Consider the following 20647-nt stretch of genomic DNA (forward strand, 5'->3'; position numbering starts at 1 on the left):
TAGACGGGAAACAATGGAAACAGTGACAGACTTTATTTTCTTGGGCTCCAAAATCACTGCAGATGGTGACTACAGCCATAAAATTAAAAGATGCTTGCTCCTTGGAAGAAGTGAAAGTCACAGTCGTGTCCAACTCTGCGACACCATGGACTGTAGTCCATGGAATTCTCCAGGCCAGAACACTGGAGTGGGTAGTCTTTCCCTCTTCCAGGTCCATGGAAGAAATGCTATGACAAACCTAGACAGCATATTAAAAAGCAGAAACATTAGTTTACCGACAAAGGTCCATCTAGTCAAAGCTGTTGTTTTTCCCAGTAGTCATGTACGGATGTGAGAGTCGGACCATAAAGAAAGCTGCGTATCAAAGAACTTCTGCTTTTGAACTGTGGTGCTGGAGAAGACTCTTGAGAGTCCCTTGGACAGCAAGGAGATCAAACCAGTCAATCCTAAAGGAAATCAGTCCTGAACATTCACCAAAGCACTGATGCTGAAGCTGAAACTCCAATACTTCGACCACCTGATGTAAAGAAGGAACTCACTGGAAAAGACCCTGATGCTGGGAAAGATTGAAGGCAGGAAGAGAAGGGGACGACAGAGGATGAGATGGTTGGATGGCATCACCGACCTGATGGACATGACTTTGAGCAAGCTCTGGGAGTTGGTGATGGACAGGGAAACCTGTCCTGCTGCAGTCCATGGGGTCACAAAGAGTCAGACATGACAGAGGGACTGAACTGATACAAGTGTTAAAGGCTTAAGAGCACATGGTATAAACAAAGAGCACTGAGTACAGAACCTAAGAACATCATCATTTAGGGAGTTTGTACATAAACGGTATCCAGCAGAGAAGACGTTGGGAAATGGTCATAAAGCTAAGATACCAGGAGAGTGGAGTCATGGGAGCCCAGGATGGAGTTGCAACCATGACAAAATTGTCTTTAACCCCAGTAGAAAGTAGGTTGTATAAGGCCATGGAACATGTTTGTTTTATTCACCAGTGTATTGCCAGTGCCAAGGGGCCTGGCATACAGTAGTTACTCAAAAACATTCCCTGAATATCCCCAAGAACACAAACCAACAGTATCTAATACCACAGACTTCTGGGAAGATAAAGACCGAGAAGTGTCCCTTTTATTTAGTAACAAGATGATCTTGTCCAGAATAGTTTCAGCGGAACGGTGGGGGTGAAAACAAAATGGGAGTGGCTTCGAAAAATAAGTGTATTTTTTCGTGTATTACTTTTCTACTTTTAATTAAAGAAAAATTCTTAAAGGTTGACGGGAGAGGAGGAAGTTGCAGCCACAGACACAGCCCATTCTTGAATGAAACTTTGTTATGTAGGAAGTAGGAACCCAGAGCTGCAATTACAAGGGGGAGCGGGGTGACAAAGGATTTTTTCCTTAAGAGGGCAGGAAACTTGCTTTGTTGTCCACCGGCGGATCGCCAGGGCCTTAGCACAATGCTGGCCACTTCCCCAGCGGTCAATAACGCCTCGAGCTGGCTGGAGGCAGGCTCGCAGGACGCTGTCGATCACCGACAGACGCTGGAGCCTCTCCTTTTGGATCAGGCAGGGCCACGAAGGCTCAGCTAGGTCCCCGATAGCGAGGCACACTCGTGCTAACCTCACCCGCCCGGGCCGCTTGGAAACCCGGGCCAGGGAAGACGGACGCGGACGCGCCAAAGAGCTGAGAGGTGGGTGGGGAGAGCAGAGCTCCACCCGCTGACAGGCTTTTTCCTCCAGACTCCCGATTCCCCGCGGGCGCCTCCCAAACTGCTTAGTTCCTTGCACACGTCGGGGCGGGCCGGAAGTGACGCCGCTAGTCGCGCGTGATTGGCGGAAGCCTAAATTGCTTTGCGGCCGGTACGGAAATCTCTTTCCTTTCGACTTCCGCTCCTGGTCCATGTGAGACAGGCTGCTGAGATGAACGCGAACCAGGCTGCGGAGAGGTGAGGGGTAGCGATCCGGGGCGGGGGAGGGGGCAGGGTCTGAGCCTCGCTGGGGGTCGGTTTTCCCGGCTCTTGAGAAACAGAGGCCATCTTTTAGCTGGCGACAGTTGTTCCCCTCCCAGGATCTCACCATTCGTTACTGTTTCCATGATCCATCCTTTAAAGCCCTATTAATTTAATTCGCCCCCTCCGCTCTCCATCTTAGTCTCATCCCTGTTGGGCCTGTTGCGGTTTCTCCCGCTCCAGAGAAGTTAATATGTAGCACTTTCCTCATCACGTGACTCCTTTTGATGCAGCTGGTGCGGAGCGTTTCCGCCTACTGCGCAGGCAGTGACTTTGTTATAAACTCGCCTTATCTTGGAAACCTTTGTTAATTAGAGTCATCCACGACATTTTAATTAAAGTGCCTGCTTTGCTGAGCAAGCTCCAGCTGCTTTCTTCCAATTCCCTGTTTTTCGATTTCGGAGAACAAGTGATCAAGATGTCACTTTTGAGTAAGCAGCACCTATACAGGTGTCTTCCATGTGGCGGATGCTTAGAAATATTAATGGTGAAGTTGCCTTGCCTTAAGGGGCAGCAACAGCATCTTCTGCCACCTTACCTAGGGTCTGACATTTTTTTAGCCTCCCAGAGGTCTGTGGGAAATGCAGTGCTAATCAGTCACTGAAGAGTGTTAGATCTTTCCATTTTCATGCAGTTCTGTATGGGTATTACTAACACTGCTCACCTTTTAACAGGTGATGCCTGCCTTCTGCAGTCCAGATTTTATGTCTTGGAAAACTTCCAAAGATGCTCAATACTACTTGGTTTGCACCTCTTCCAGGGGATAAGACTATTCTGTACTGAGAACTGAAGTTATGTTTTAGAGATCATTTCAATATAAGAAAAATTCCTTCAAGTGATAGTATTTCTCTTTTATCTCCTTTAGCAACCTTCTGGCTTCGAACCAACAGAAAGAACTAGAGGATTTGCCAAAAGACTACCCCTTGAGCGCCAGTGAAGATGAGGTGAGTGACACCTGCCAAACTGCCTTCTCCCATTTCCCTTCTGTTTCAAAATTAGGGTAGAGGGCACACTTCATGGAAGGAAAAGGGGTGGCAACATTGTTTATACTTGTTCAGGTCTCACAAATAAATTACAGTTACAATTTTCCAAATTAGAGCATTCCTACTAAACCTAAGCCAAAATGGCATAAAGCAAAGAAGTGATTACCTTAGGACATGCCCTGCTAATGGAAACACAAAATAAATCAAGATAAAGCATAGATGCTCACAAACACAGTTAAAGCTATGGCAGCTTGATGCTGAGATGCTAAGTGTAGTGTCTGGGGAGGGGGCTCAGTGGTGCCACTTGGAGTGTGTGTGCCATATGATTTCCCTATTTCCAAGTTTGGATTTCCATAGAGAGTTACTTGATTTTCTGACTGAAATATACACATGCATAATTAAGCTGGGCAGCTGCTATAGGAATCCCAGCTCTTTATTCTCTTGAGAAAACTACTTAGATTGGCTTTTTTATGTCAAGGTTCCCATGTCAGATTACACTATATATTCTATACAGAAATATTATTCTCATGGCACTTTTCTTAAAACCAGTTAAGACAGAAGCATGGCATAGCTCCTGGTTACTTAGGATCTATATTCCTTACAGTGGGGAAATTTCGGTTTTTGAAGCAGTTCTTCCTGTTTGAGCTGGAATGCCTGCACGCCAGACCTCATCTGATTTCCCAGTTCTCCACTGACTAAAAGAATGGGAGATTTTATATGGGCCTCAATTTCCATACTGTGTTTTCCCTCCCCTCATCAATCTGATGGTTCTTCCTTTTTCTGTTTCCAGGGGGACAAAGATGGAGAAAGAAAGCATCAGAAGCTTCTGGAATCAATCAGTTCACTTAATGGAAAGGATAGGTAACATTCCCTTCAATATGGACATTTCTAACTAGCTGATTCCATGGGACTTATCTGCAGCTAACATTCAGTGCCGAAGACAACATTTTTCAGCATCATTCTTAAGAGCATGTACTTTAGAGACTGTAGGTAAATCCTCTGCACATCAGCTTCTTCAAATAGAAAATAAGATTGACATGTCCCAAAGTCACTCGAATAAGTTGCAGATAGGGTATTCATATCCAGACATGTTTGAATCCAAGTCCAATACCTTTTTCACTATGCCTACCTTGCATTGCCTTGTGTTTTTGAGAGGCTGTTTTCATTAAGAGATGGTTAAACTACTGGGTCCAGCTTAGGAACAGATTTCCTGGTTATTTTGTGACAAAACCTAATTCTAGAATAAATATGAAACGAAAGCATTGTTTGAAGAGAGGTGTTTGTTCCCCAGCAGACTGTATCCATTCTCTATGTATTCTGTTTTGCTTAATTTCAGGCAGAAATTGGCTGATAGGTCTGAGGCTAGTCTGAAGGTGTCAGAGTTCAGTGTAAGTTCTGAAGGTAAGTTAACAAAGGAAACTGTCTGCATGGACCTTGTGGAATTCCAAAAGCATAATGGTCTACTTCCCCTTGGTGCCCTCTTTCCAGCTATTTTTGATGTGGTTAGTGAATCATACCATACATACTTACCCGTGAGTGAATGAAGAAGGGTAATCGGATGCTCTTGAATTTCTTCCATTTCTAAAAGAAAATGAAAAGGCCACAGTCAAGATCTGCCATAGAGCTTAATGAGCTAGCTGTATCTAAGGGTTTTTTTCCCCTTATGCACGCTCACCCAAGAACCAATTTTTACCCCTAGGTGGGGAAATGGTATCACCCCAATTGAGAATATATGACCTATTAAATAGCAGAGTTGAGATTTTCACTTGACACTGAGTCTAGGTGCCAAATATTTCCCACTGTATTCACAGCTTAGGCAACCTGAATGAGTTAGGCACTTCTAGTAATCATTAATGTAACCTTTCAGCACTGGTAACAATGTATTCTCCCAAGCTTACCCATTCAGCAAATGCTGTACCTCTACTATGTATGAGTTTCAGGATTGGTTTAGATACAGAGTAAAGAATAAGTGATGGACCTCCTGGGGCTTACATTCTAAGGCAGTGAAACAGTAAGTGAATTATAACAAAATGATACAGTCAGGTGACTAAGTGGCTACTTTCCTTTGGCTAGGCATGAATGAAATCCCTCTGAAGAGACAAAACTTAAACTGAGATCTGAATAACAAGAAAAGTCAAGCATGCAGAGACAGGGAGTAGTGTTCCAGGTGAGGGACCAGCTGGTGCAAAGGCACTGAGGGAGATAACATGGTCAGCATGTTTGAAGAAGAGGAGCAAGGTCAGTGTGGCTGGACCATCCTCCACTTACGGATAACTTGAGGTTGGAGAGGCAGACAGGGTGGTGGTTTAGTCACTAAGAATCGTGTCCAACTCCTGTGATCCCATGGATTGTAGCCTGCCAGGCTCCTCTGGGGAGAAGGCAATGGCACCCCACTCCAGTACTCTTGCCTGGAAAATCCCTTGGATGGAGGAGCCTGGTAGGCTGCAGTCCATGGGGTCGCTAAGAGTCGGACACCACTGAGCGACTTCACTTTCACTTTTCACTTTCATGCATTGGAGGAGGAAATGGCAACCCACTCCAGTGTTCTTGCCTGGAGAATCCCAGGGACGGGGGAGCCTGGTGGGCTGCCGTCTATGGGGTCGCACAGAGTCGGACATGACTGAAGCAACTTAGCAGCAGCAGCAGCATCAGGCTCCTCTGTCCATGGGATTCTCCAGGCAAGAATACTGGAGTGGTTTGCCATTTCCTTCTCCAGGGGATCTTCCCGACCCAGGAATCAAACCTGGGTCCCCTGCATTGCAGGCAGATTCTTGACCCACTGAGCTGCGAGGATAATGGGGAGTCATTGGAGGATTTTCTGCAGGATCATGACATCCTGTGATTTACAGTTTCAAAACACTGGCTGCTGTGTGAAGAATGAATTCCAGTGAGCAAGCATGGAACCAGAAAGACCAGGAGAAAAGCAAATGATTGTTTTAAATAGTTTTCTCTCTTCTACACTTCAACATGTTTGGGGATGTAGGAAAGCAGTGCCATCACTCTGGCTAGTGATGGAAGTAAGAGGGCTGTTCCTGCTTCCCTGCACACCTGCCTGGCTACCAGCACTTTCTGCTGAGGTGATGCTGAGGTTTTGCCTCACTTCTCAGTCTGACCAGAAGGTTTGGCCTTTCTACAGGATCAGGAGAAAAGCTGGTCCTTTCAGATCTGCTTGAGCCTGTTAAAACTTCATCCTCATTGGCTGCTGTGAAAAAGCAGCTGAATCGAGTGAAATCGAAGAAGACTGTGGAGTTACCACTTCACAGAGAAGAGATTGAGCGGGTAAGTCAAAGAAAATGTGGTCCACTAAGGGGAAGAAACTGACCAAGAAAAAAAGGGCAAGATGAGAAGCGAGGAAGGCCTGAGAAGTGGGAGGGGGGCAAGTTGTGGTTGCCTCACCTTGGAAAAGATTAAAATTAATCTCAGGGCAGGTGCAGTCCTGAGAAGTAAGTAAGCAAGAGCTAATCTCTAGCATCCTGACTCTTACATGGCCTTCTAATTTCCTGCTGGTTCTTTTGAGTTTAATGCTTCAATTCATGGTTCGTTCTTTCTGTGTGCTTTTGCCTGTTTCAGATCCACAGAGAAGTGGCATTCAATAAAAGCTCCCAAATCCTCTCCAAATGGGATTCTGTTGTTCTGAAGAACCGGCAAGCAGAGCAGCTGGTTTTTCCCCTGAGCAAGCCCCAATCAGCCTTTGCTCCCATCGAACATGTGGTCAATGGCTGGAAGGTTAGTGCCCCTTGAAAGGTGAGGTCACACAGCATGGACATTGCAGAGCCTGCAATTGGTCTCGTTAGACATGTTAAGCAGGAATGGCAGCTGTGGTCATTTTAGTTGAGTGATTAGAGAGGTGGGGGGGTCGGAGAGCAAGGTTCATAGGTGGTAGCTCACCCTTCCTCAGCTTGGAGTGTCCCCTACGTGGTTGTTGTTGTTTAGTCCCTGAGTTGTGTCCAACTCTGCCACCCCATGGACTGTAGCCTGCCACACTCCTCTGTCCATGGGGTTTCCCAAGCAAGAATACTGGAGCAGGTTGCCATTTACTTCTCCAGGGGATCTTCCCAACCCAGGATCAAACCCACGTCTCCTGCAGTAGCAGGCAGATTCTTTACCACCAGGGAGCCCTCCTCCCCCACATACACATGATTATCTCCATGTTTTTGTGTGACGACGTCTGATTTGCCAGTAGAGAAGGAACATCATGATGTTTTCTTTTTCACACCCTGGTTTTTTAAAAGCTTTTACAGCCAGCATTCTGATCTGGGGAGAGTCAGGAACCTGGCAGCATTAATGATGCCTTAGGCGGGATATATGAGCAGCAGGACCGAAGTTTACTTGAAAAGGAACACCACATTAAAATATAGCAGATTGGTGATAATGACTAGAATCTTAGCAAGTAACTCATTATGACTGAGCTGCAGAAAATAAAAATTATATTTTAGAGCTGGGTTTCCCAAACACTGATCTCAGGCAAATTTTTCAATCATCTGAACTGTAAGGATAATTGTGAATATGGTGGCGTGGGGTTGTCAGCTATTTTTTATTATGAAGTTATTCTTTCCACTTTAATGGTGTTGAAATAGCTTATCTGTTATGAAATGGTGATGGTGGTAAATGATGGGGCCAGAGGTGGAACAGTAGTTATGCCAATGGCAAAATTAAAAAGTTAGTAATCCCATGTTGTACCTGAAGTGTCAGTGTTTAGTCTGAACAACTTCAGAACAGCTAGCCTTTCTTTTCCAATACACCATTGGTTATGGAGTCTATAAGGGGGTGTTCTGTCTTCAGCAGAAAGATAGTCCACAACAGCAGTGCCCAAACCCTGGATAGATGGTTTCTCTTTCTGTAAATCCCAAAATGGTGTCGTATGTGTCAGGAAGTTGAGATAATTAAAGCTCATCAAAGTAAACATGGCTTGCCGCCATAGCTAGACATTGAGCAAGGTGTTGCTTATTATGGGGATAAACTCTGTTTCTGATGTTGTTATTGAAAGTCACCACCATTCTCTTTCTAGGATGCTTCCTTTTCCACATGAAAATGAGATCAGGTTTAAAGTGTGGCTGCAGGAGGGAAGGGAGACTTTAGGAAAAAAATTTTAAGAGGTAATACAATTTGCAGGATTTGAAAATAAGTATAGAAGAAATGTAGCATTTGACCCTACCCCTGTCCCCCATCTGCTCATTTTTACCCCCATACTCCCACCCAGAGGTCACTACTCCTACAAGTTATTTGTTCTTATTAAATTAAAAATTTTATGGATATATTTATGTTTATCTCACTTTTTAAAATCAAAAAAGTAGTAGTAATCTACTCCACACTGTTCTGCACCTTGCTTTTTCCAAATGCTGGTGTGATCTTGGAGGTGGCAGGCAAATGCCAAATTGGTCAGTAAAGATGAGATGGTGGGGGAGGGGTTGCACTGAGAATGGTGCAGCCAGTCTGAGGTTCATTTTTGAGAAATTATACCAACATGGCACAGAGAAGTCAGGAGATCCTTGGTGGCTAGTAGCACCTTAGAAGGCAGAGCCCAGGGGCTAGCAGTATACTAGTATTCCTGGAAATAAGGAATCTAAAAAGTCAGCACTTACAGTTTTGGTCCAGCTACCTAAAATTCCATTTGACTCTAGCTGAGAAGCATTAAAGGGGATAATGTATGAGAAAGCATTTGTAAACGGCAAAGTGCTAGAAATGAGGTAAGGTAACTTACCATCCACTCCCTTTTCCCTCCCCTAGCAGCTGGCACCATCATTTCCAGAAGTGTGCTCCTCAAAACCTTCCTTTCACAGTGTGCCTGGGGGTGGGGCTGGGGGGTATTGGCAGGGTCTGGTTGCTAGAACATAGCACATGCCGCTCCGAGAGTTGGGCAGACCACAGTGTACGCCAGACAGCCTTTTAAATGCTATGAAAAGATGATAAAGAAACCCTTTTGACTTAGAGGACAAACTGATTTTATTAATCAAATCCACTGAATTTTAAACTTTACAAAAATGAAGTAAACCTTGTCAGCTGATGAGGAACATGCTTTGGAAAGAGCTGGTCCCTGTTCTGTCACCCTCTTCCCTACTACCTTCCTGAAACTTCTTTCAAAATGCATTAGTGAGGGGCCTCCCAATGGCCACATCCCAGATCCTCTGCGTCTTCAGCCTATTTGACACCATTAACATATCGTGATTCAAACTGCTGCCTTGGAACATAGGCTTGCTGTTGTTTTCGTGTCTGTTTTGGTTTTTTTCTGACTTTCTTAGTCCTTTTTTATTCTTGGGCTGTAAACATGGTACAGATCACTGTCAACTCCTGATTTCCGGACCCGTGTTCCACATGACTCACAGGCCTCACCTGGGTCTCCCCTGTGCACCTAAACTTGACACACGACAAAGGACGCCTAGTATTTCCCTTCCCCAGACGCTTAAGCTGTACTATGACCTTCATGCTGTACCTCAGTCAGTGACATAACTCTTCCCCTCAACTGCCAACCCACGCAGGGGGTGAGTCCTGTAATTCTGTCTCACAGCCCTGGTTCCTTGTCTCATTTTCATTTGACACGTTCCATAGAACCCCTTACACAGTCACCAGGCTTTTCTCTCCAAAACACAGCACCAGTTGTCACTTTTCTGCTTTAAAATCCTTCAAAAGGCTCTCCACTTATAGAATAAGACAGAAGTACCTGGCATCTTAGCTATACTGGACAGTGCATTGTTCCCTAACATATCTTTCCCTTCCCTAGATCTGTGTTTTGCTTATACACATCTCTCCCTTTAGGTTTTTTTCCCCTCCTTGTAGAATTGTGCTGATGCCTCAAAGCCTAATTCAAAAAGTCTCTTCCTTCCCCAAGCCTACCCCGTCTCCTCATCAGAATTGTTCCTTCCTCTGTGATTACTCCTATGGACTTTTAACCCATCATGTTGGTGATGGTACAGTGTATCTTACCTCTGAAAGGCTATGAGCTCTATGAGGACAGGAACTATCTTAATTAATTGTGTATTCCTAGCACCCCACACAAGTGCCTGGAATGTAGCTACAATCAATAAGTGTTTGTAAATTGAATTGAATCAGAGGGAGATTACAACATTGTAATATAAATCATTTTCTAGCCTGTGATTGACCACTACTGCAAATACTAAAAATGGAAGAACATGCGCCTTTACTATTCAGTAGAATAGGTTTATGGTTCTATCAGTAGGGTAGTGTAACATGGGATGATGTGTGTTTATGCATTTGTCCAGATTATTTGTAAGTTTAACACTGTGATATATATGGCGTTTCAAGAAAACCACATAAAATATGTGCATGAGGTTTGAAACTGGCTCTTGCCCAGGGCTATCTTTATGCCTTGCCAAAGTGGACCATGACATGATCAGCCTGATTATTTTAGCCATCCTTACAATATCAGTCAAGCAGCAAATGGGGTCTTTTGTTGACATGTGAAGTCACTGGTTCACAGTCCATTTCGTTTCATTAGCGTAGACACCACCTAGCATGCAAAGTTATCTGGAAAGTGAAGCATCAGAGCCAAGTTAAAAATTGACTAGAGTTAAATTTGAACTGTCAGGAAGCAGGCTAATTACCTGGAGGTCATTTTGTTAAAGGCGGTGTCTTTTTGTGCTCATCTTAAGACCTAACCTCCCCTTTCCTCTAGAAATATTCTTAAAGGGAGGCTAATACAGATCTGAGGTCCCTAACTTTGTGTTAAGAGTAATCTGCTTCAAATATACATAAGAATTCAGGACCATTTTGTTTTGCAATTCTGTAGACTGACAGTTTGGTACTGCTGTTCCTCTGTCCTGCAGGCATTTACCTTAAGAGCATCCTGCTTTGATTCTTAAGAGAATGGTATTGTTTTATATGTATTGGTCATCTGAACACAGAGTGATTCCCTCGGTAATATTAGAGAGTAACCTCAGAGGCCCCTTGCTGAAGTTACCTTAAATCAGAATAAAATGTAAGGCTTTATCTGCACCCTTGAACAGCAAGCCTAGAACCCCCTTCTTTTGCTGTAACAGCCCATCCTGTCCAGTTTGTGATTCCAGTCACTGTGTAGATGGCCAAAGGATTGTAAAGAGGGAGACTCTAGGAGCATGACTTAAGACTTAGAGTGTTCTGTTACCTCCTTAAGGCAGGAACTCCCCTGGAGCAGGAGATTTTTAATCTTCTCCATAAGAACAAGCAGCCCGTGACAGACCCTTTACTGACTCCCGTGGAAAAGGCCTCTCTCAAAGCTATGAGCCTGGAAGAGGTAAGTGTGCTAAGCCCTTTGGTCCACCCAGGCATGCTCTGTTTCTCCCGGCATTTACCATCAATCCTAGGGGTTACTGTAAATGTCATTCATTGTAGGTAAAGATGCGCCGAGCAGAGCTTCAAAGGGCCCGGGCCCTGCAATCCTACTATGAGGCCAGGGCTCGAAGAGAGAAGAGAATCAAAAGCAAAAAGTAAGGAAGCCCCTGTGAACCAGCCTCGGGTTCCATGGGAAAGTGGCATGGCTAATCACAAGTCCTTAGGAGAGAACCTTTCCCATGGCAGCTGTGGGGTCCTGTAGGAAAAGTCCCAAAGAGGAGTGACTGGCCTCTTTTTTCCTCAAACCAACCTCAGAGAGTTTTGCCTGCTTCAGTGGTGCCTGCTCCTCTGGCTTTGGCTTTCCATCTTGAATTTGCTAAAAACAGGACTGTCAGTTACTTTGACTCCCTTTCAGGGCATCATGGAGTGGTTCTGCTGAATGAGTTCTGACTTCAACAGCTATGAAGCCAATAGGGCTTCCTTCCTGCCTTTTTTGCCTTTTGGGATCATGTTCTGCTCTTCCCTTGTGCTTGTGCTCTAGAAGCAGAGGGGATTCATTTGTGGAGGTCTGCCCTTGGGGGCTGCAGGAACTGAGGGCCCCACCAAGCCTCGCAGGTCTAGCTCTGTGATGTCCAGTCCATCCCTGGCATTAGGAGACCCCTCGTGTGGTGGGGGCACTTACATGTGTGGCACCAGTGGTTCAGCTGTATCTTCCCTCATACCTCTCTCACCCTATAGGTATCACAGAATTCTGAAGAAAGGAAAGGCCAAGCAAGCCTTAAAAGATTTTGAGAAGTTGCAGAAGGTCAATCCTGCTGCAGCACTAGAAGAACTAGAAAAACTTGACAAGGCCAGAATGATGGTGAGGCTGCCTCTGGCCCCCAACCCTTGAACCTGCTCTCCCTAGAAAGCAATAAGGAGCTCACTGTGCCCTTTCTTTCCAGGAGCGAATGAGCCTTAAGCACCAGAACAGTGGGAAATGGGCAAAATCAAAGGCAATTATGGCCAAATATGACCTGGAGGTAAGACACCGTCAGGGTGAAAGGAGATATGGAATTAAAGGAAAGAAAGGCAAAGCAGTCCATAAGGATGCTAGCAGAAGCAGAGTTGGGGAAAAAAAGCCATGTGGATGAATGGAAAACCAGGAATCTAAAAAGGCATCAGAAAATTTCTAAGGCAGAGAGGAAAATTATGTGCAGTCCTAGGAGAGATGAAAGGGAAACAGCACCAAAGGCAAGTCCAGTTAAAGAAGAGAGGAATTGTGTGTTAAAAAAAAAAAAAAACAAAAAAAACTTGTTTCACATGTCGATTCCTTGAGGACAAAGAACTTGTCTTGCATTTTGTTCCATACCTGTTAACACAATGGTGTATAAGCAGTTTAAACGGTAGGTACCAGGAAGATTGAGAGGAGGCAGCTCTGAGGAGTGGACTGGGCGAGGTGTGACTGTGGTCACTAATGACAGGCGCTCGTGCTATGACTTTCCCCCAGGCTCGCCAGGCTATGCAGGAACAGCTGGCCAGGAACAAAGAGCTGACGCAGAAGGTCCGGGCGGCCTCTGAGAGCGAGGAAGAGGGGGAAGGCCAGGAGGAAGAGGAAGAACCTCTTGTCCCTGACCTGGTGAATGGGGTGCAGATAAAGGCAAATGGACTGAACCCCTGGATGTTCCGGAATCACTTCATTGATGCCAAAGAGGCTGAGGTCCAGAAAGACCTGGAAGATCCTGCTGAGCCTGAAGCCCAGGAGACTTCTGAAAGTGAGGAAGAAAAAGCAGTGGTGGAAGAAGAAACTCTCTTGAAAGAATTTGAGGAAAGGCGATCACTTAGACAGAAGTCTGAGCTCAACCACATGGCGGAGCCTGTGCACAGACGTGTAACAAAGGGTGAGCAGTGGTACACCACAGGGGGTGCTGCCTGGTGCTGGTGCTGGTGCTCTTGGCCAACTGAGGAAAACTGTGCCTGCCCACCCGCGCTGCAGAGATTAGGCTCTAGGGCCTTTCAAGAGAGTGCCATGGGTCCCTGAAGAGAAAATACATTTGTAATGACCGTTTTTCTTCAAAGGCATTTCATAAGTGGGCATCCGCATGGCTCTAGAGTATGTGTTCAGTCTTCAGAAAGACAGAGGTGCGCCATCCTTGAAGGAGGGACGGGAGTTAACATTACTGGGACCCGCAAGCCAGAGAGCGGTGCATGTGGTGGGCTGGCAAATGTGAAAATCGTTCACACCCATAGACACAAAGGTGTATTTTGAGATATTATGAAATGTCTTCAGATCATCACTGCAGTTGTCTGCTTTGTTTGGGGAGGAGGAGTGGCATTTTTAGCACTCTGTTAATGCTGGTTGATATGTTGATGTGGGGTGCGACTTTCTTGATAGGAATGAATGACTGACTACAAGGTACAGGGTAAATTAGAATTGTTAGCCCATGCTCAGACTCGAGCATATTACATATATTTGCATATTATATATATTAGCAACCTTGGCACCCTTGAGGCAGGTTGGAGTTTGCATTCTGGGGACAAAGCAGGGCGTTACAAAGCCTGCTGAGGAAACTAACTGCACTCAGAAATCACCTGGTCTGGTTAGATTCTCAGGTCCAATTATATTTCCTATAAGAATAATGAATGCATTTACATGACAACAAGATTCTGTTTTTCCATGGTTTTAAAAAAAATTTTTTAGAGCTGTTGTTTAGAATGTATTGGGGGACCTTTACTTGGGGTTTTCAGCTAAAGAGTTCCAGGGTTAGTAATTATAAGCAGTCACTTCTGAGAGGATTGTAGAAAGCACTAGCCACAGGCCAGGATGGTTCCTCCCAGACCCCTCAAAAACTGCCTATCTAGTGAAATATATCAAACAGTTGGTTGTGGATTAGAAGGTAGATAAGAGATGTGGGTTCGATCCTTAGGTCAGGGAGATCTCCTGGAGGAGGACATGGCAACTCACTCCAGTATTCTTGCTTAGAGGATCCCATGGACAGAGGAGCCTGGCAGGCTGCAGTCCATGAGGTTGCAAAGAGTCTGATATGACTGAAGCAACTTAGCACATACAGATGATAAATATGAAAGATCTCAAACTTTGGGGAAATAGTACCCTAAAATAGTGGGAAGGCATGGACCCCAAACAAAACAATGCTGGATACAGTTTTTACAAGTAGAAAATTACAGTGTAAATTACAAATAGGACGTCACAGTTTTTAGAAATTACAAATAATATTGTGTTGACCAAATAGTTCCTTCGGGTTTTCCCCGTAAGCTGCAGTAGAAAAATCTGAGCGTTTTGGCCAACTCAATAAATGACAACAAAGTTGCTTTTAGAAGCCAGTTGCTAAAACAGCTTTTTTAATAAAAATGTGGAATTTGGAGTGATTCTCCCAAGTAGAGCCTACTCTCTGGGCAAATTAAGCCACAGCTCTACTTATACAGAGTCACTGGCAAAGCTGGGAACAGGACCCAGAACATCTGCTTCCTCACATGCTGCATTTAAGTCCTAAACTCCATTGCCTGTGACTTGACAGGTAGTGAACTCACCAGGAGATCCAATGAATGGCATCTTCTCTTACCCATTTGTCGTCATTAGCCTGTCTCCCCTGGTGCCCCATGCCCAGCAAGAGGTCAATAAATGCTTGTGAGACACCACCCACCCTACTTTTCTGACACCTTTCATTGCTTCCTGCAGATCCTAGCAGCCAGGAGGTGCTGTCCGATTTGAGGGCACTGTGTCAGAAACTCAGCACGGAGAACCATCAGTCAGGGAAGCAAGAACTGAGTTCAGCGAGGACAGCTCAGAGAGAGGAACCTGCCAGGGAGGAAGAGGAGCCCATGTTGCTGCAGAGGCCAGAGAGAGCTCGGACTCTGGACGAGCTGGAGGAGCTGGGCAGAGAAGGGTGTGTTGAAAACAAGGAGCTTCCCAGAACTGCAGTAGAAGGGCTGCAGTTGGAGAAGAATCTAAGTAATCATATTGGCGCCCCCAAGGAGAAGAAAAGGAAGGAGCAAATGATTGATCTCCAGAACCTCCTAACCACAAAATCGCCTTCCGTGAAGTCCTTGGCAGTTCCCACAACCGTACAGGAGTTGGTGAGCAGAGCCAGGGTCGCGGGGGGAATCAGAGCTGGCATGGAAAGTGTCCTTCCTGCACGAGCAATAGAATCAAAAGTTTTGTGCTGGGGGCACATGGCGGTAGTTGAGAGGTCCGGAATAGTATTGCCAGGCTGGTCCCAGCGACAGCTTAATAGATGCAAATATGTGAGTGCCGCTGAGACTCCCTCATCTTAAATTCTGAGCCACCACATCCTCCCTGGGGTGACTCTAAAGCCCTCACAGGACAGAGGGACTCATTCAAACCTCTGGCCAGGTGCCAGGCAGGACAACTCAAAGGTGAGTGAGTTTTGCTCTCCTCAGTGGGATTTCAAATGGTCCGGGGCTCCCTGATTAAGTCATTGAAACTGCTCAAGTGAGGAGCCCCGGCACCTGTCTTTTCAGGGATATAAACTGAAGGACTCCCACATTCTGGCCAGGCCGACTTGGAGCTCCCCCTCCTGACACTGACTGGTTCCTTCCTCCACCCTACAGCTTCCTTCTTGAAAGTTTTAAATCGTGTCCTATGATAATGAGCTAGGGATATTTACCCTAGAGAGATCAGAGCTTGGTTGGCTGCCGATTGGTTTGTAGTGCAAGACCATCGTTGTTCCGCACTTCCCCCTAGAGGGCGCTAAAATGTCACAACCCAACCATCTTGCCACAAACCTCGGCTCAGAAGGCAAGCCGTAACTGTTCTTGTTTCTTCCCAGGAAGATGAAGAAGAGAGAGATCAAAGGCAGATAATAAAGGAAGCTTTTGCTGGGGATGATGTCATCAGAGACTTCTTGAAAGAGAAGAGGGAAGCTGTGGAGGCGAGTAAGCCAAAGGACCTGGACCTGACTCTGCCTGGCTGGGGCGAGTGGGGTGGTATAGGCCTGAAGCCCAGTGCCAAGAAGAGACGCCGGTAAGAACAGGAAAGAAACCCCATTAGAAGAACACCAGGTTCTCCCACTTCACCCTCATGTGTCCTCTCTGCCCTTTTGACTAAGTCCTTAATGCTCTTAGTCAGACACCCTGCTGTTCTGCTTTCCAGGTTTCTCATTAAAGCTCCTGAGGGTCCTCCAAGGAAAGACAAGAATTTGCCAAACGTGATTATCAATGAGAAGCGGAACACCCATGCAGCAGCTCATCAGGTGAGGGATAGAGAGCAATTTCGCAGCCTCCTCTTCCACTGCCGGGCTCTCCTCCTTGGGAGGAGTGTTCTAGTGCTCTGTGGTCAAGAGGGGTGTGTCATCTTGACCACAGATCAGATCTATTCTTGTTTTCACTGGCTCTGAGATGAATAATTCCCCAGATTGACTCTGCTGTTTTAATTACTGGGTGGGTGGGTTAAAACTGAATCTTTGTAGCATTGGTGAGGCCCCCAAATTTGCATTTCCAGCCAATACCCCAGTAAATGCTGATGCAAATGGGTCTGACAAAACTCAGAGTTGCTATTCTTCAGGTTTGTGCTTATAGTCCAGGTAATGTTTGGAGTTTAGGTTTAACCTACATCCTAAGAAAAATGACCAACTTGTTCAGGACAGTGAAAGGATGTAAAACTGTATCATATGATAATGAACTAGGGATGTTTACCCAAGAGAAGAGCAAACTTGAGCACAATCATGGCCTTTAACTCTATTGAAGGCTTTCATGTGGAGTGCAGCCACATAACATAGAAGTTCGAGGAAAGGCAGGATTCCCATTCAAGGAAAAACTTTCTGCTGGTCCAAAGAGAGAAGGGGTTGCTCTGGGGGTGTGAGCATGCATAGAGGGGACTTGGGAATGAGATGGGACTCAGTGACCTTTACATTCCCTTCAGTTCTGAAAATCTATGACCCTGAGATCTACCCTAGTCAGTTTAAAATTGAAATAAGTTGTATTTTTCATTCTAAAGAGGGGGGAGCTATTTAATAGGTACAGAAGAGAGGAGAAAAATATGATTTCAATAATACTCTGTCAACCCCACTAAGACCCTCCCTTAACCTAAAGAATCTGTGTCCTTCACCGCCACCAGGACCGCCTGGAAGTACTCAAGCTTCTCTTTGAGTGTTCCATTGAGTATCTCCAGAGACTACTGATTGTAACTTCCCCCTTTTTCTGCTTACGTCTTTTTCCTCCTCTTTGGCCTTTGGGGAAGCATTTAAAGATTATTTAAGTCTGAAACCAGCACTTTGGTGGAATGCAAAAGAGTCCTGGGCAAAGAAATGAGACTTGGGAAGAGCATGAAGCTGAGTGTAGTAGCTTGGTGGAGTTCAGGATTTGGGAGTAAATCTTTGGGTTCCTTAAAACATCAATGCTATGAATCAAGGGGAGGAAAAGAAGGGGGATGGAGAGGCACAGATAAACCAGTACTCAGATGTCTGGTAGTCACAATGCTTTATAGGAAGACCCACTGGGGGCCAGCAACCCTGCAGCTACTTAGTGTTCCTCTTGCCACAGGGGCCTTGTTGGGATGGTTTTTCATCCCTCCATTATTGGGCAAGCTTGGGGGAAGGGAGTTTCTGATCCCAATTAGGCCCCTCCCAAGTGTCATCAAGCAGCTTGGCACTCCTAAGGTTGGATGGGTACGTGGGCATACCTTAGCCGCTCGGTAGCTCCACTCACCACAGCCTTCATGTAGGACTGAGGCTTATGTGCTAAAACTACCTGGCAGCTGCCATTAGAGTTTACAGCCTTGGCTCAGGCCAAGTCACTCTGCTTTCCTTTCCAGGTGCAGGTGCTTCCACATCCATTCACACACCATCAACAATTTGAAAGGACCATCCAGACCCCCGTAGGATCTACATGGAACACCCAGAGGGCCTTCCAAAAGCTGACCATGCCCAAGGTTGTCACCAAGCCAGGCCATATCATTAAGCCTATCAAAGCAGAGGATGTGGGCTACCGATCTTCCTCAAGGTCGGACCTCTCTGTCGTACAGAGGAATCCAAAACGACTCTCCATACGTCACAAAGAACACCTGGAGAATAACTGTGTGGATTGAATTGCTGAAGTAGTGACACCTTGGTGCCGGGAACCAATAGCCCTGACTGTTTCTCCACTGGCCTGGTTTTACTTGGAGCTGCAAGATGATTCCAAAACAAGCTTAGCACACCATGGGTGTAGTTAAGCCACATTTTAGAAATAAAGGCATTTTTATCTAACTGGAATGTTTACTATGTTGTTATTTTCTTTCTTTTTTTTTTTTTGTTATTTTCTTACCAAGGACTAAGTTGTCCTAAATTGGACTGGAGGGAAGTTACCCTAGCCTATGACCTTAAGTCCATGTCAGATATAACCATAAATAATCAGCTTAATAAGTCAGAGATAGTAACTGCTGCTAAGTTGCTTCAGTCGTGTCTGACTCTGTGCGACCCCATAGACGGCAGCCCACCAGGCTCCCCCGTCCCTGGGATTCTCCAGGCAAGAACACTGGAGTGGGTTGCCATTTCCTTCTCTAATGCATGAAAGTGAAAAGGGAAAGTGAAGTCGCTCAGTCGTATCTGACTCTTAGCGACCCCATGGACTGCAGCCTACCAGGCTCCTCCATCCATGGGATTTTCCAGGCAAGAGTGGGGTGCCAATGCCTTCTCCGAGAGATAGTAACTAAATATTGTATATTCTCAACCTCTGAACCTAGCAGCAGTATGCACAAATCAGGCAATTGGATTCTGCTCTGGGCTAGTTCTGGGCTTCCCACGTGGCACCAGTGGTAAAGAACCTGCCTGCCAATGCAAGAGATGTAAGAGATACAGGTTCGATCCCTGGGTTGGGAAGATTCCCTGGAGGAAGGCACTGCAACCACTCCAGTACGGAGAATTTATGTGTGAGCCTCCCAGCTCACAGGCTGCAGTCTAGAGTAGTTAGCACTTTTAGTCTTACTTTATAGATGAGGTAAATGAGCTTTCAGAAATAAAGCTCTATTCCCTTTACTTCCTAATGAAGGGCCAACTCCTCACCATTGTTTATGATTTATTCAGGCGTTACTTTGCTATATGGCAGTTCACGGTCAGCTTCTCAGCTCTGAGGAACCTGCCTTTCTTTGGATGACAATATGCATCAAAAGGGCCCCTGCAGCCAGAAATTCCTAACAAGAAATTGGAGAAACCCCCTCTGATACGGAAAGGACATAGCCACTAGGGCACTTCACCTACTGTCTTGGAGATAGGTCCCCACAGCCTTTTTAGACCTTTTCAATTTTTATGTCACAATCTTATGAGAATTTTAAATTATGAACCCTCACCAGAAAAACACAAACACCTACACCATTTTACATGCAGCTTCAGGAGCTTTGCAGACATTTGAAATTCTGGGTTAAAAGTTCTTCCCCTCCACGAATTTTCTTTTGCAATTCTCCCCACCAGTATGGCTCTTTTTTTCTGAGCCCATCACTCCCCAAGTCAGTTTCTACCTCAATGGTAACTAGTCACAATGCCTTTATTTTATAGGTTTTAAGATTTCAGTTAGTGACCGAGTAAGCACTGGGACCCTAGACTTAACTCTGAAGCCAAAAGCCACGCCACACATGTCTCAAATTCCCAGTGGCAGCTGTGGACCCCGGCTAACACTGCTCATCCTCTCAAGAACCTGCCCGGTGCTAGGAAGGGAACTGAGTATGTTGATCGTGTTCAGAGCTCAAGGGTTATTTTTAAATTATCCACCGGTTTGAAATTATCTGCGATCCACTTGCTGGCTGACACTGCCTGTATGGAGGAATGGGGGACCCCTGCCAATTCCTGCCTCTCTTTAAGAGACCTTAACCTTCTCTTGCACTCTTTTGAGCACAAAGCTCCCACTTCTGTCCCACCCACCCCCCCCAAAATCGAAGCACCCAATCAAGTGCCCCCAGTAAACGGCCAATCCCTTTCTACTTTCTCGGGACCCTCCTCAGCGCCGTGTGCTCCCCGCGGCCCACGAATGATGCAAACGACCCTATCCTTCCAAGGGGAGGGCAGGCACTGGAACGTGCTATAAACGACTCCCACTCCCTGCCTTCCAAGCCCCCAAACGGATTCGATTGTTGTTCCTTGGGGCTTTTTTTTCTTTTCTTCCTCCGAACCTCCGAAGTGTTCTCCCTTCCCATTGGCCAGAGCTGCCCCTTGACGCCACCCTGGCCTTGCTCGCTGATTGGTCCATTCTGGATGTGCCCAAGCCTTTTTCCCAGGGTGTGGCCCCCCCGCCCCCAACAGGGTTCTGACCCCTGGCTCCTCCCTTCCCTCCCAGCCCCCCTCTCTGTTCCGAATGGTACCGCCCTGGCTCGGCTCCCCCACGGCCCAGGCCCCTGCCCTTAGGGCCCCCGGACGGGGCGGGGCACGCTGGGGACGGGCAGAGGGCGGTGGTGGCGCCTTCCT

The 20647-nt window shown here is 46.1% G+C and overlaps 1 protein-coding gene across 1 annotated transcript; it reads left to right on the forward strand.

Moving 5' to 3' along the window:
* The first annotated feature begins 1809 nt into the window (after positions 1 to 1809).
* On the forward strand, positions 1810 to 18460 carry UTP14A (UTP14A small subunit processome component). Its single transcript, XM_006065653.3, has 15 exons — positions 1810 to 1947; positions 2876 to 2954; positions 3784 to 3854; positions 4330 to 4394; positions 6130 to 6272; positions 6564 to 6719; positions 11101 to 11220; positions 11319 to 11413; positions 11997 to 12120; positions 12203 to 12280; positions 12748 to 13138; positions 14935 to 15332; positions 16046 to 16239; positions 16369 to 16468; positions 18028 to 18460. The coding sequence occupies exons 1-15, from the start codon at positions 1922 to 1924 to the stop codon at positions 18298 to 18300; spliced, it is 2313 nt and encodes a 770-aa protein (XP_006065715.1). The 5' UTR covers positions 1810 to 1921; the 3' UTR covers positions 18301 to 18460.
* Positions 18461 to 20647: the final 2187 nt, after the last annotated feature.

This window comes from Bubalus bubalis, chromosome X (assembly GCF_019923935.1).
Source record: "Bubalus bubalis isolate 160015118507 breed Murrah chromosome X, NDDB_SH_1, whole genome shotgun sequence".
Classification (NCBI taxonomy): Eukaryota; Metazoa; Chordata; class Mammalia; order Artiodactyla; family Bovidae; genus Bubalus; species Bubalus bubalis.

Excerpts from the sequence above, each read along its gene's own strand:
- UTP14A (XM_006065653.3), top strand. The coding sequence starts at position 1,922 with ATGAACGCGAACCAGGCTGCGGAGAG. Across the intron at positions 11,414-11,996 it reads AAGAGAATCAAAAGCAAAAA|GTATCACAGAATTCTGAAGA; the intron begins GTAAGGAAGCCC and ends CTCACCCTATAG. Across the intron at positions 13,139-14,934 it reads GCACAGACGTGTAACAAAGG|ATCCTAGCAGCCAGGAGGTG; the intron begins GTGAGCAGTGGT and ends TGCTTCCTGCAG.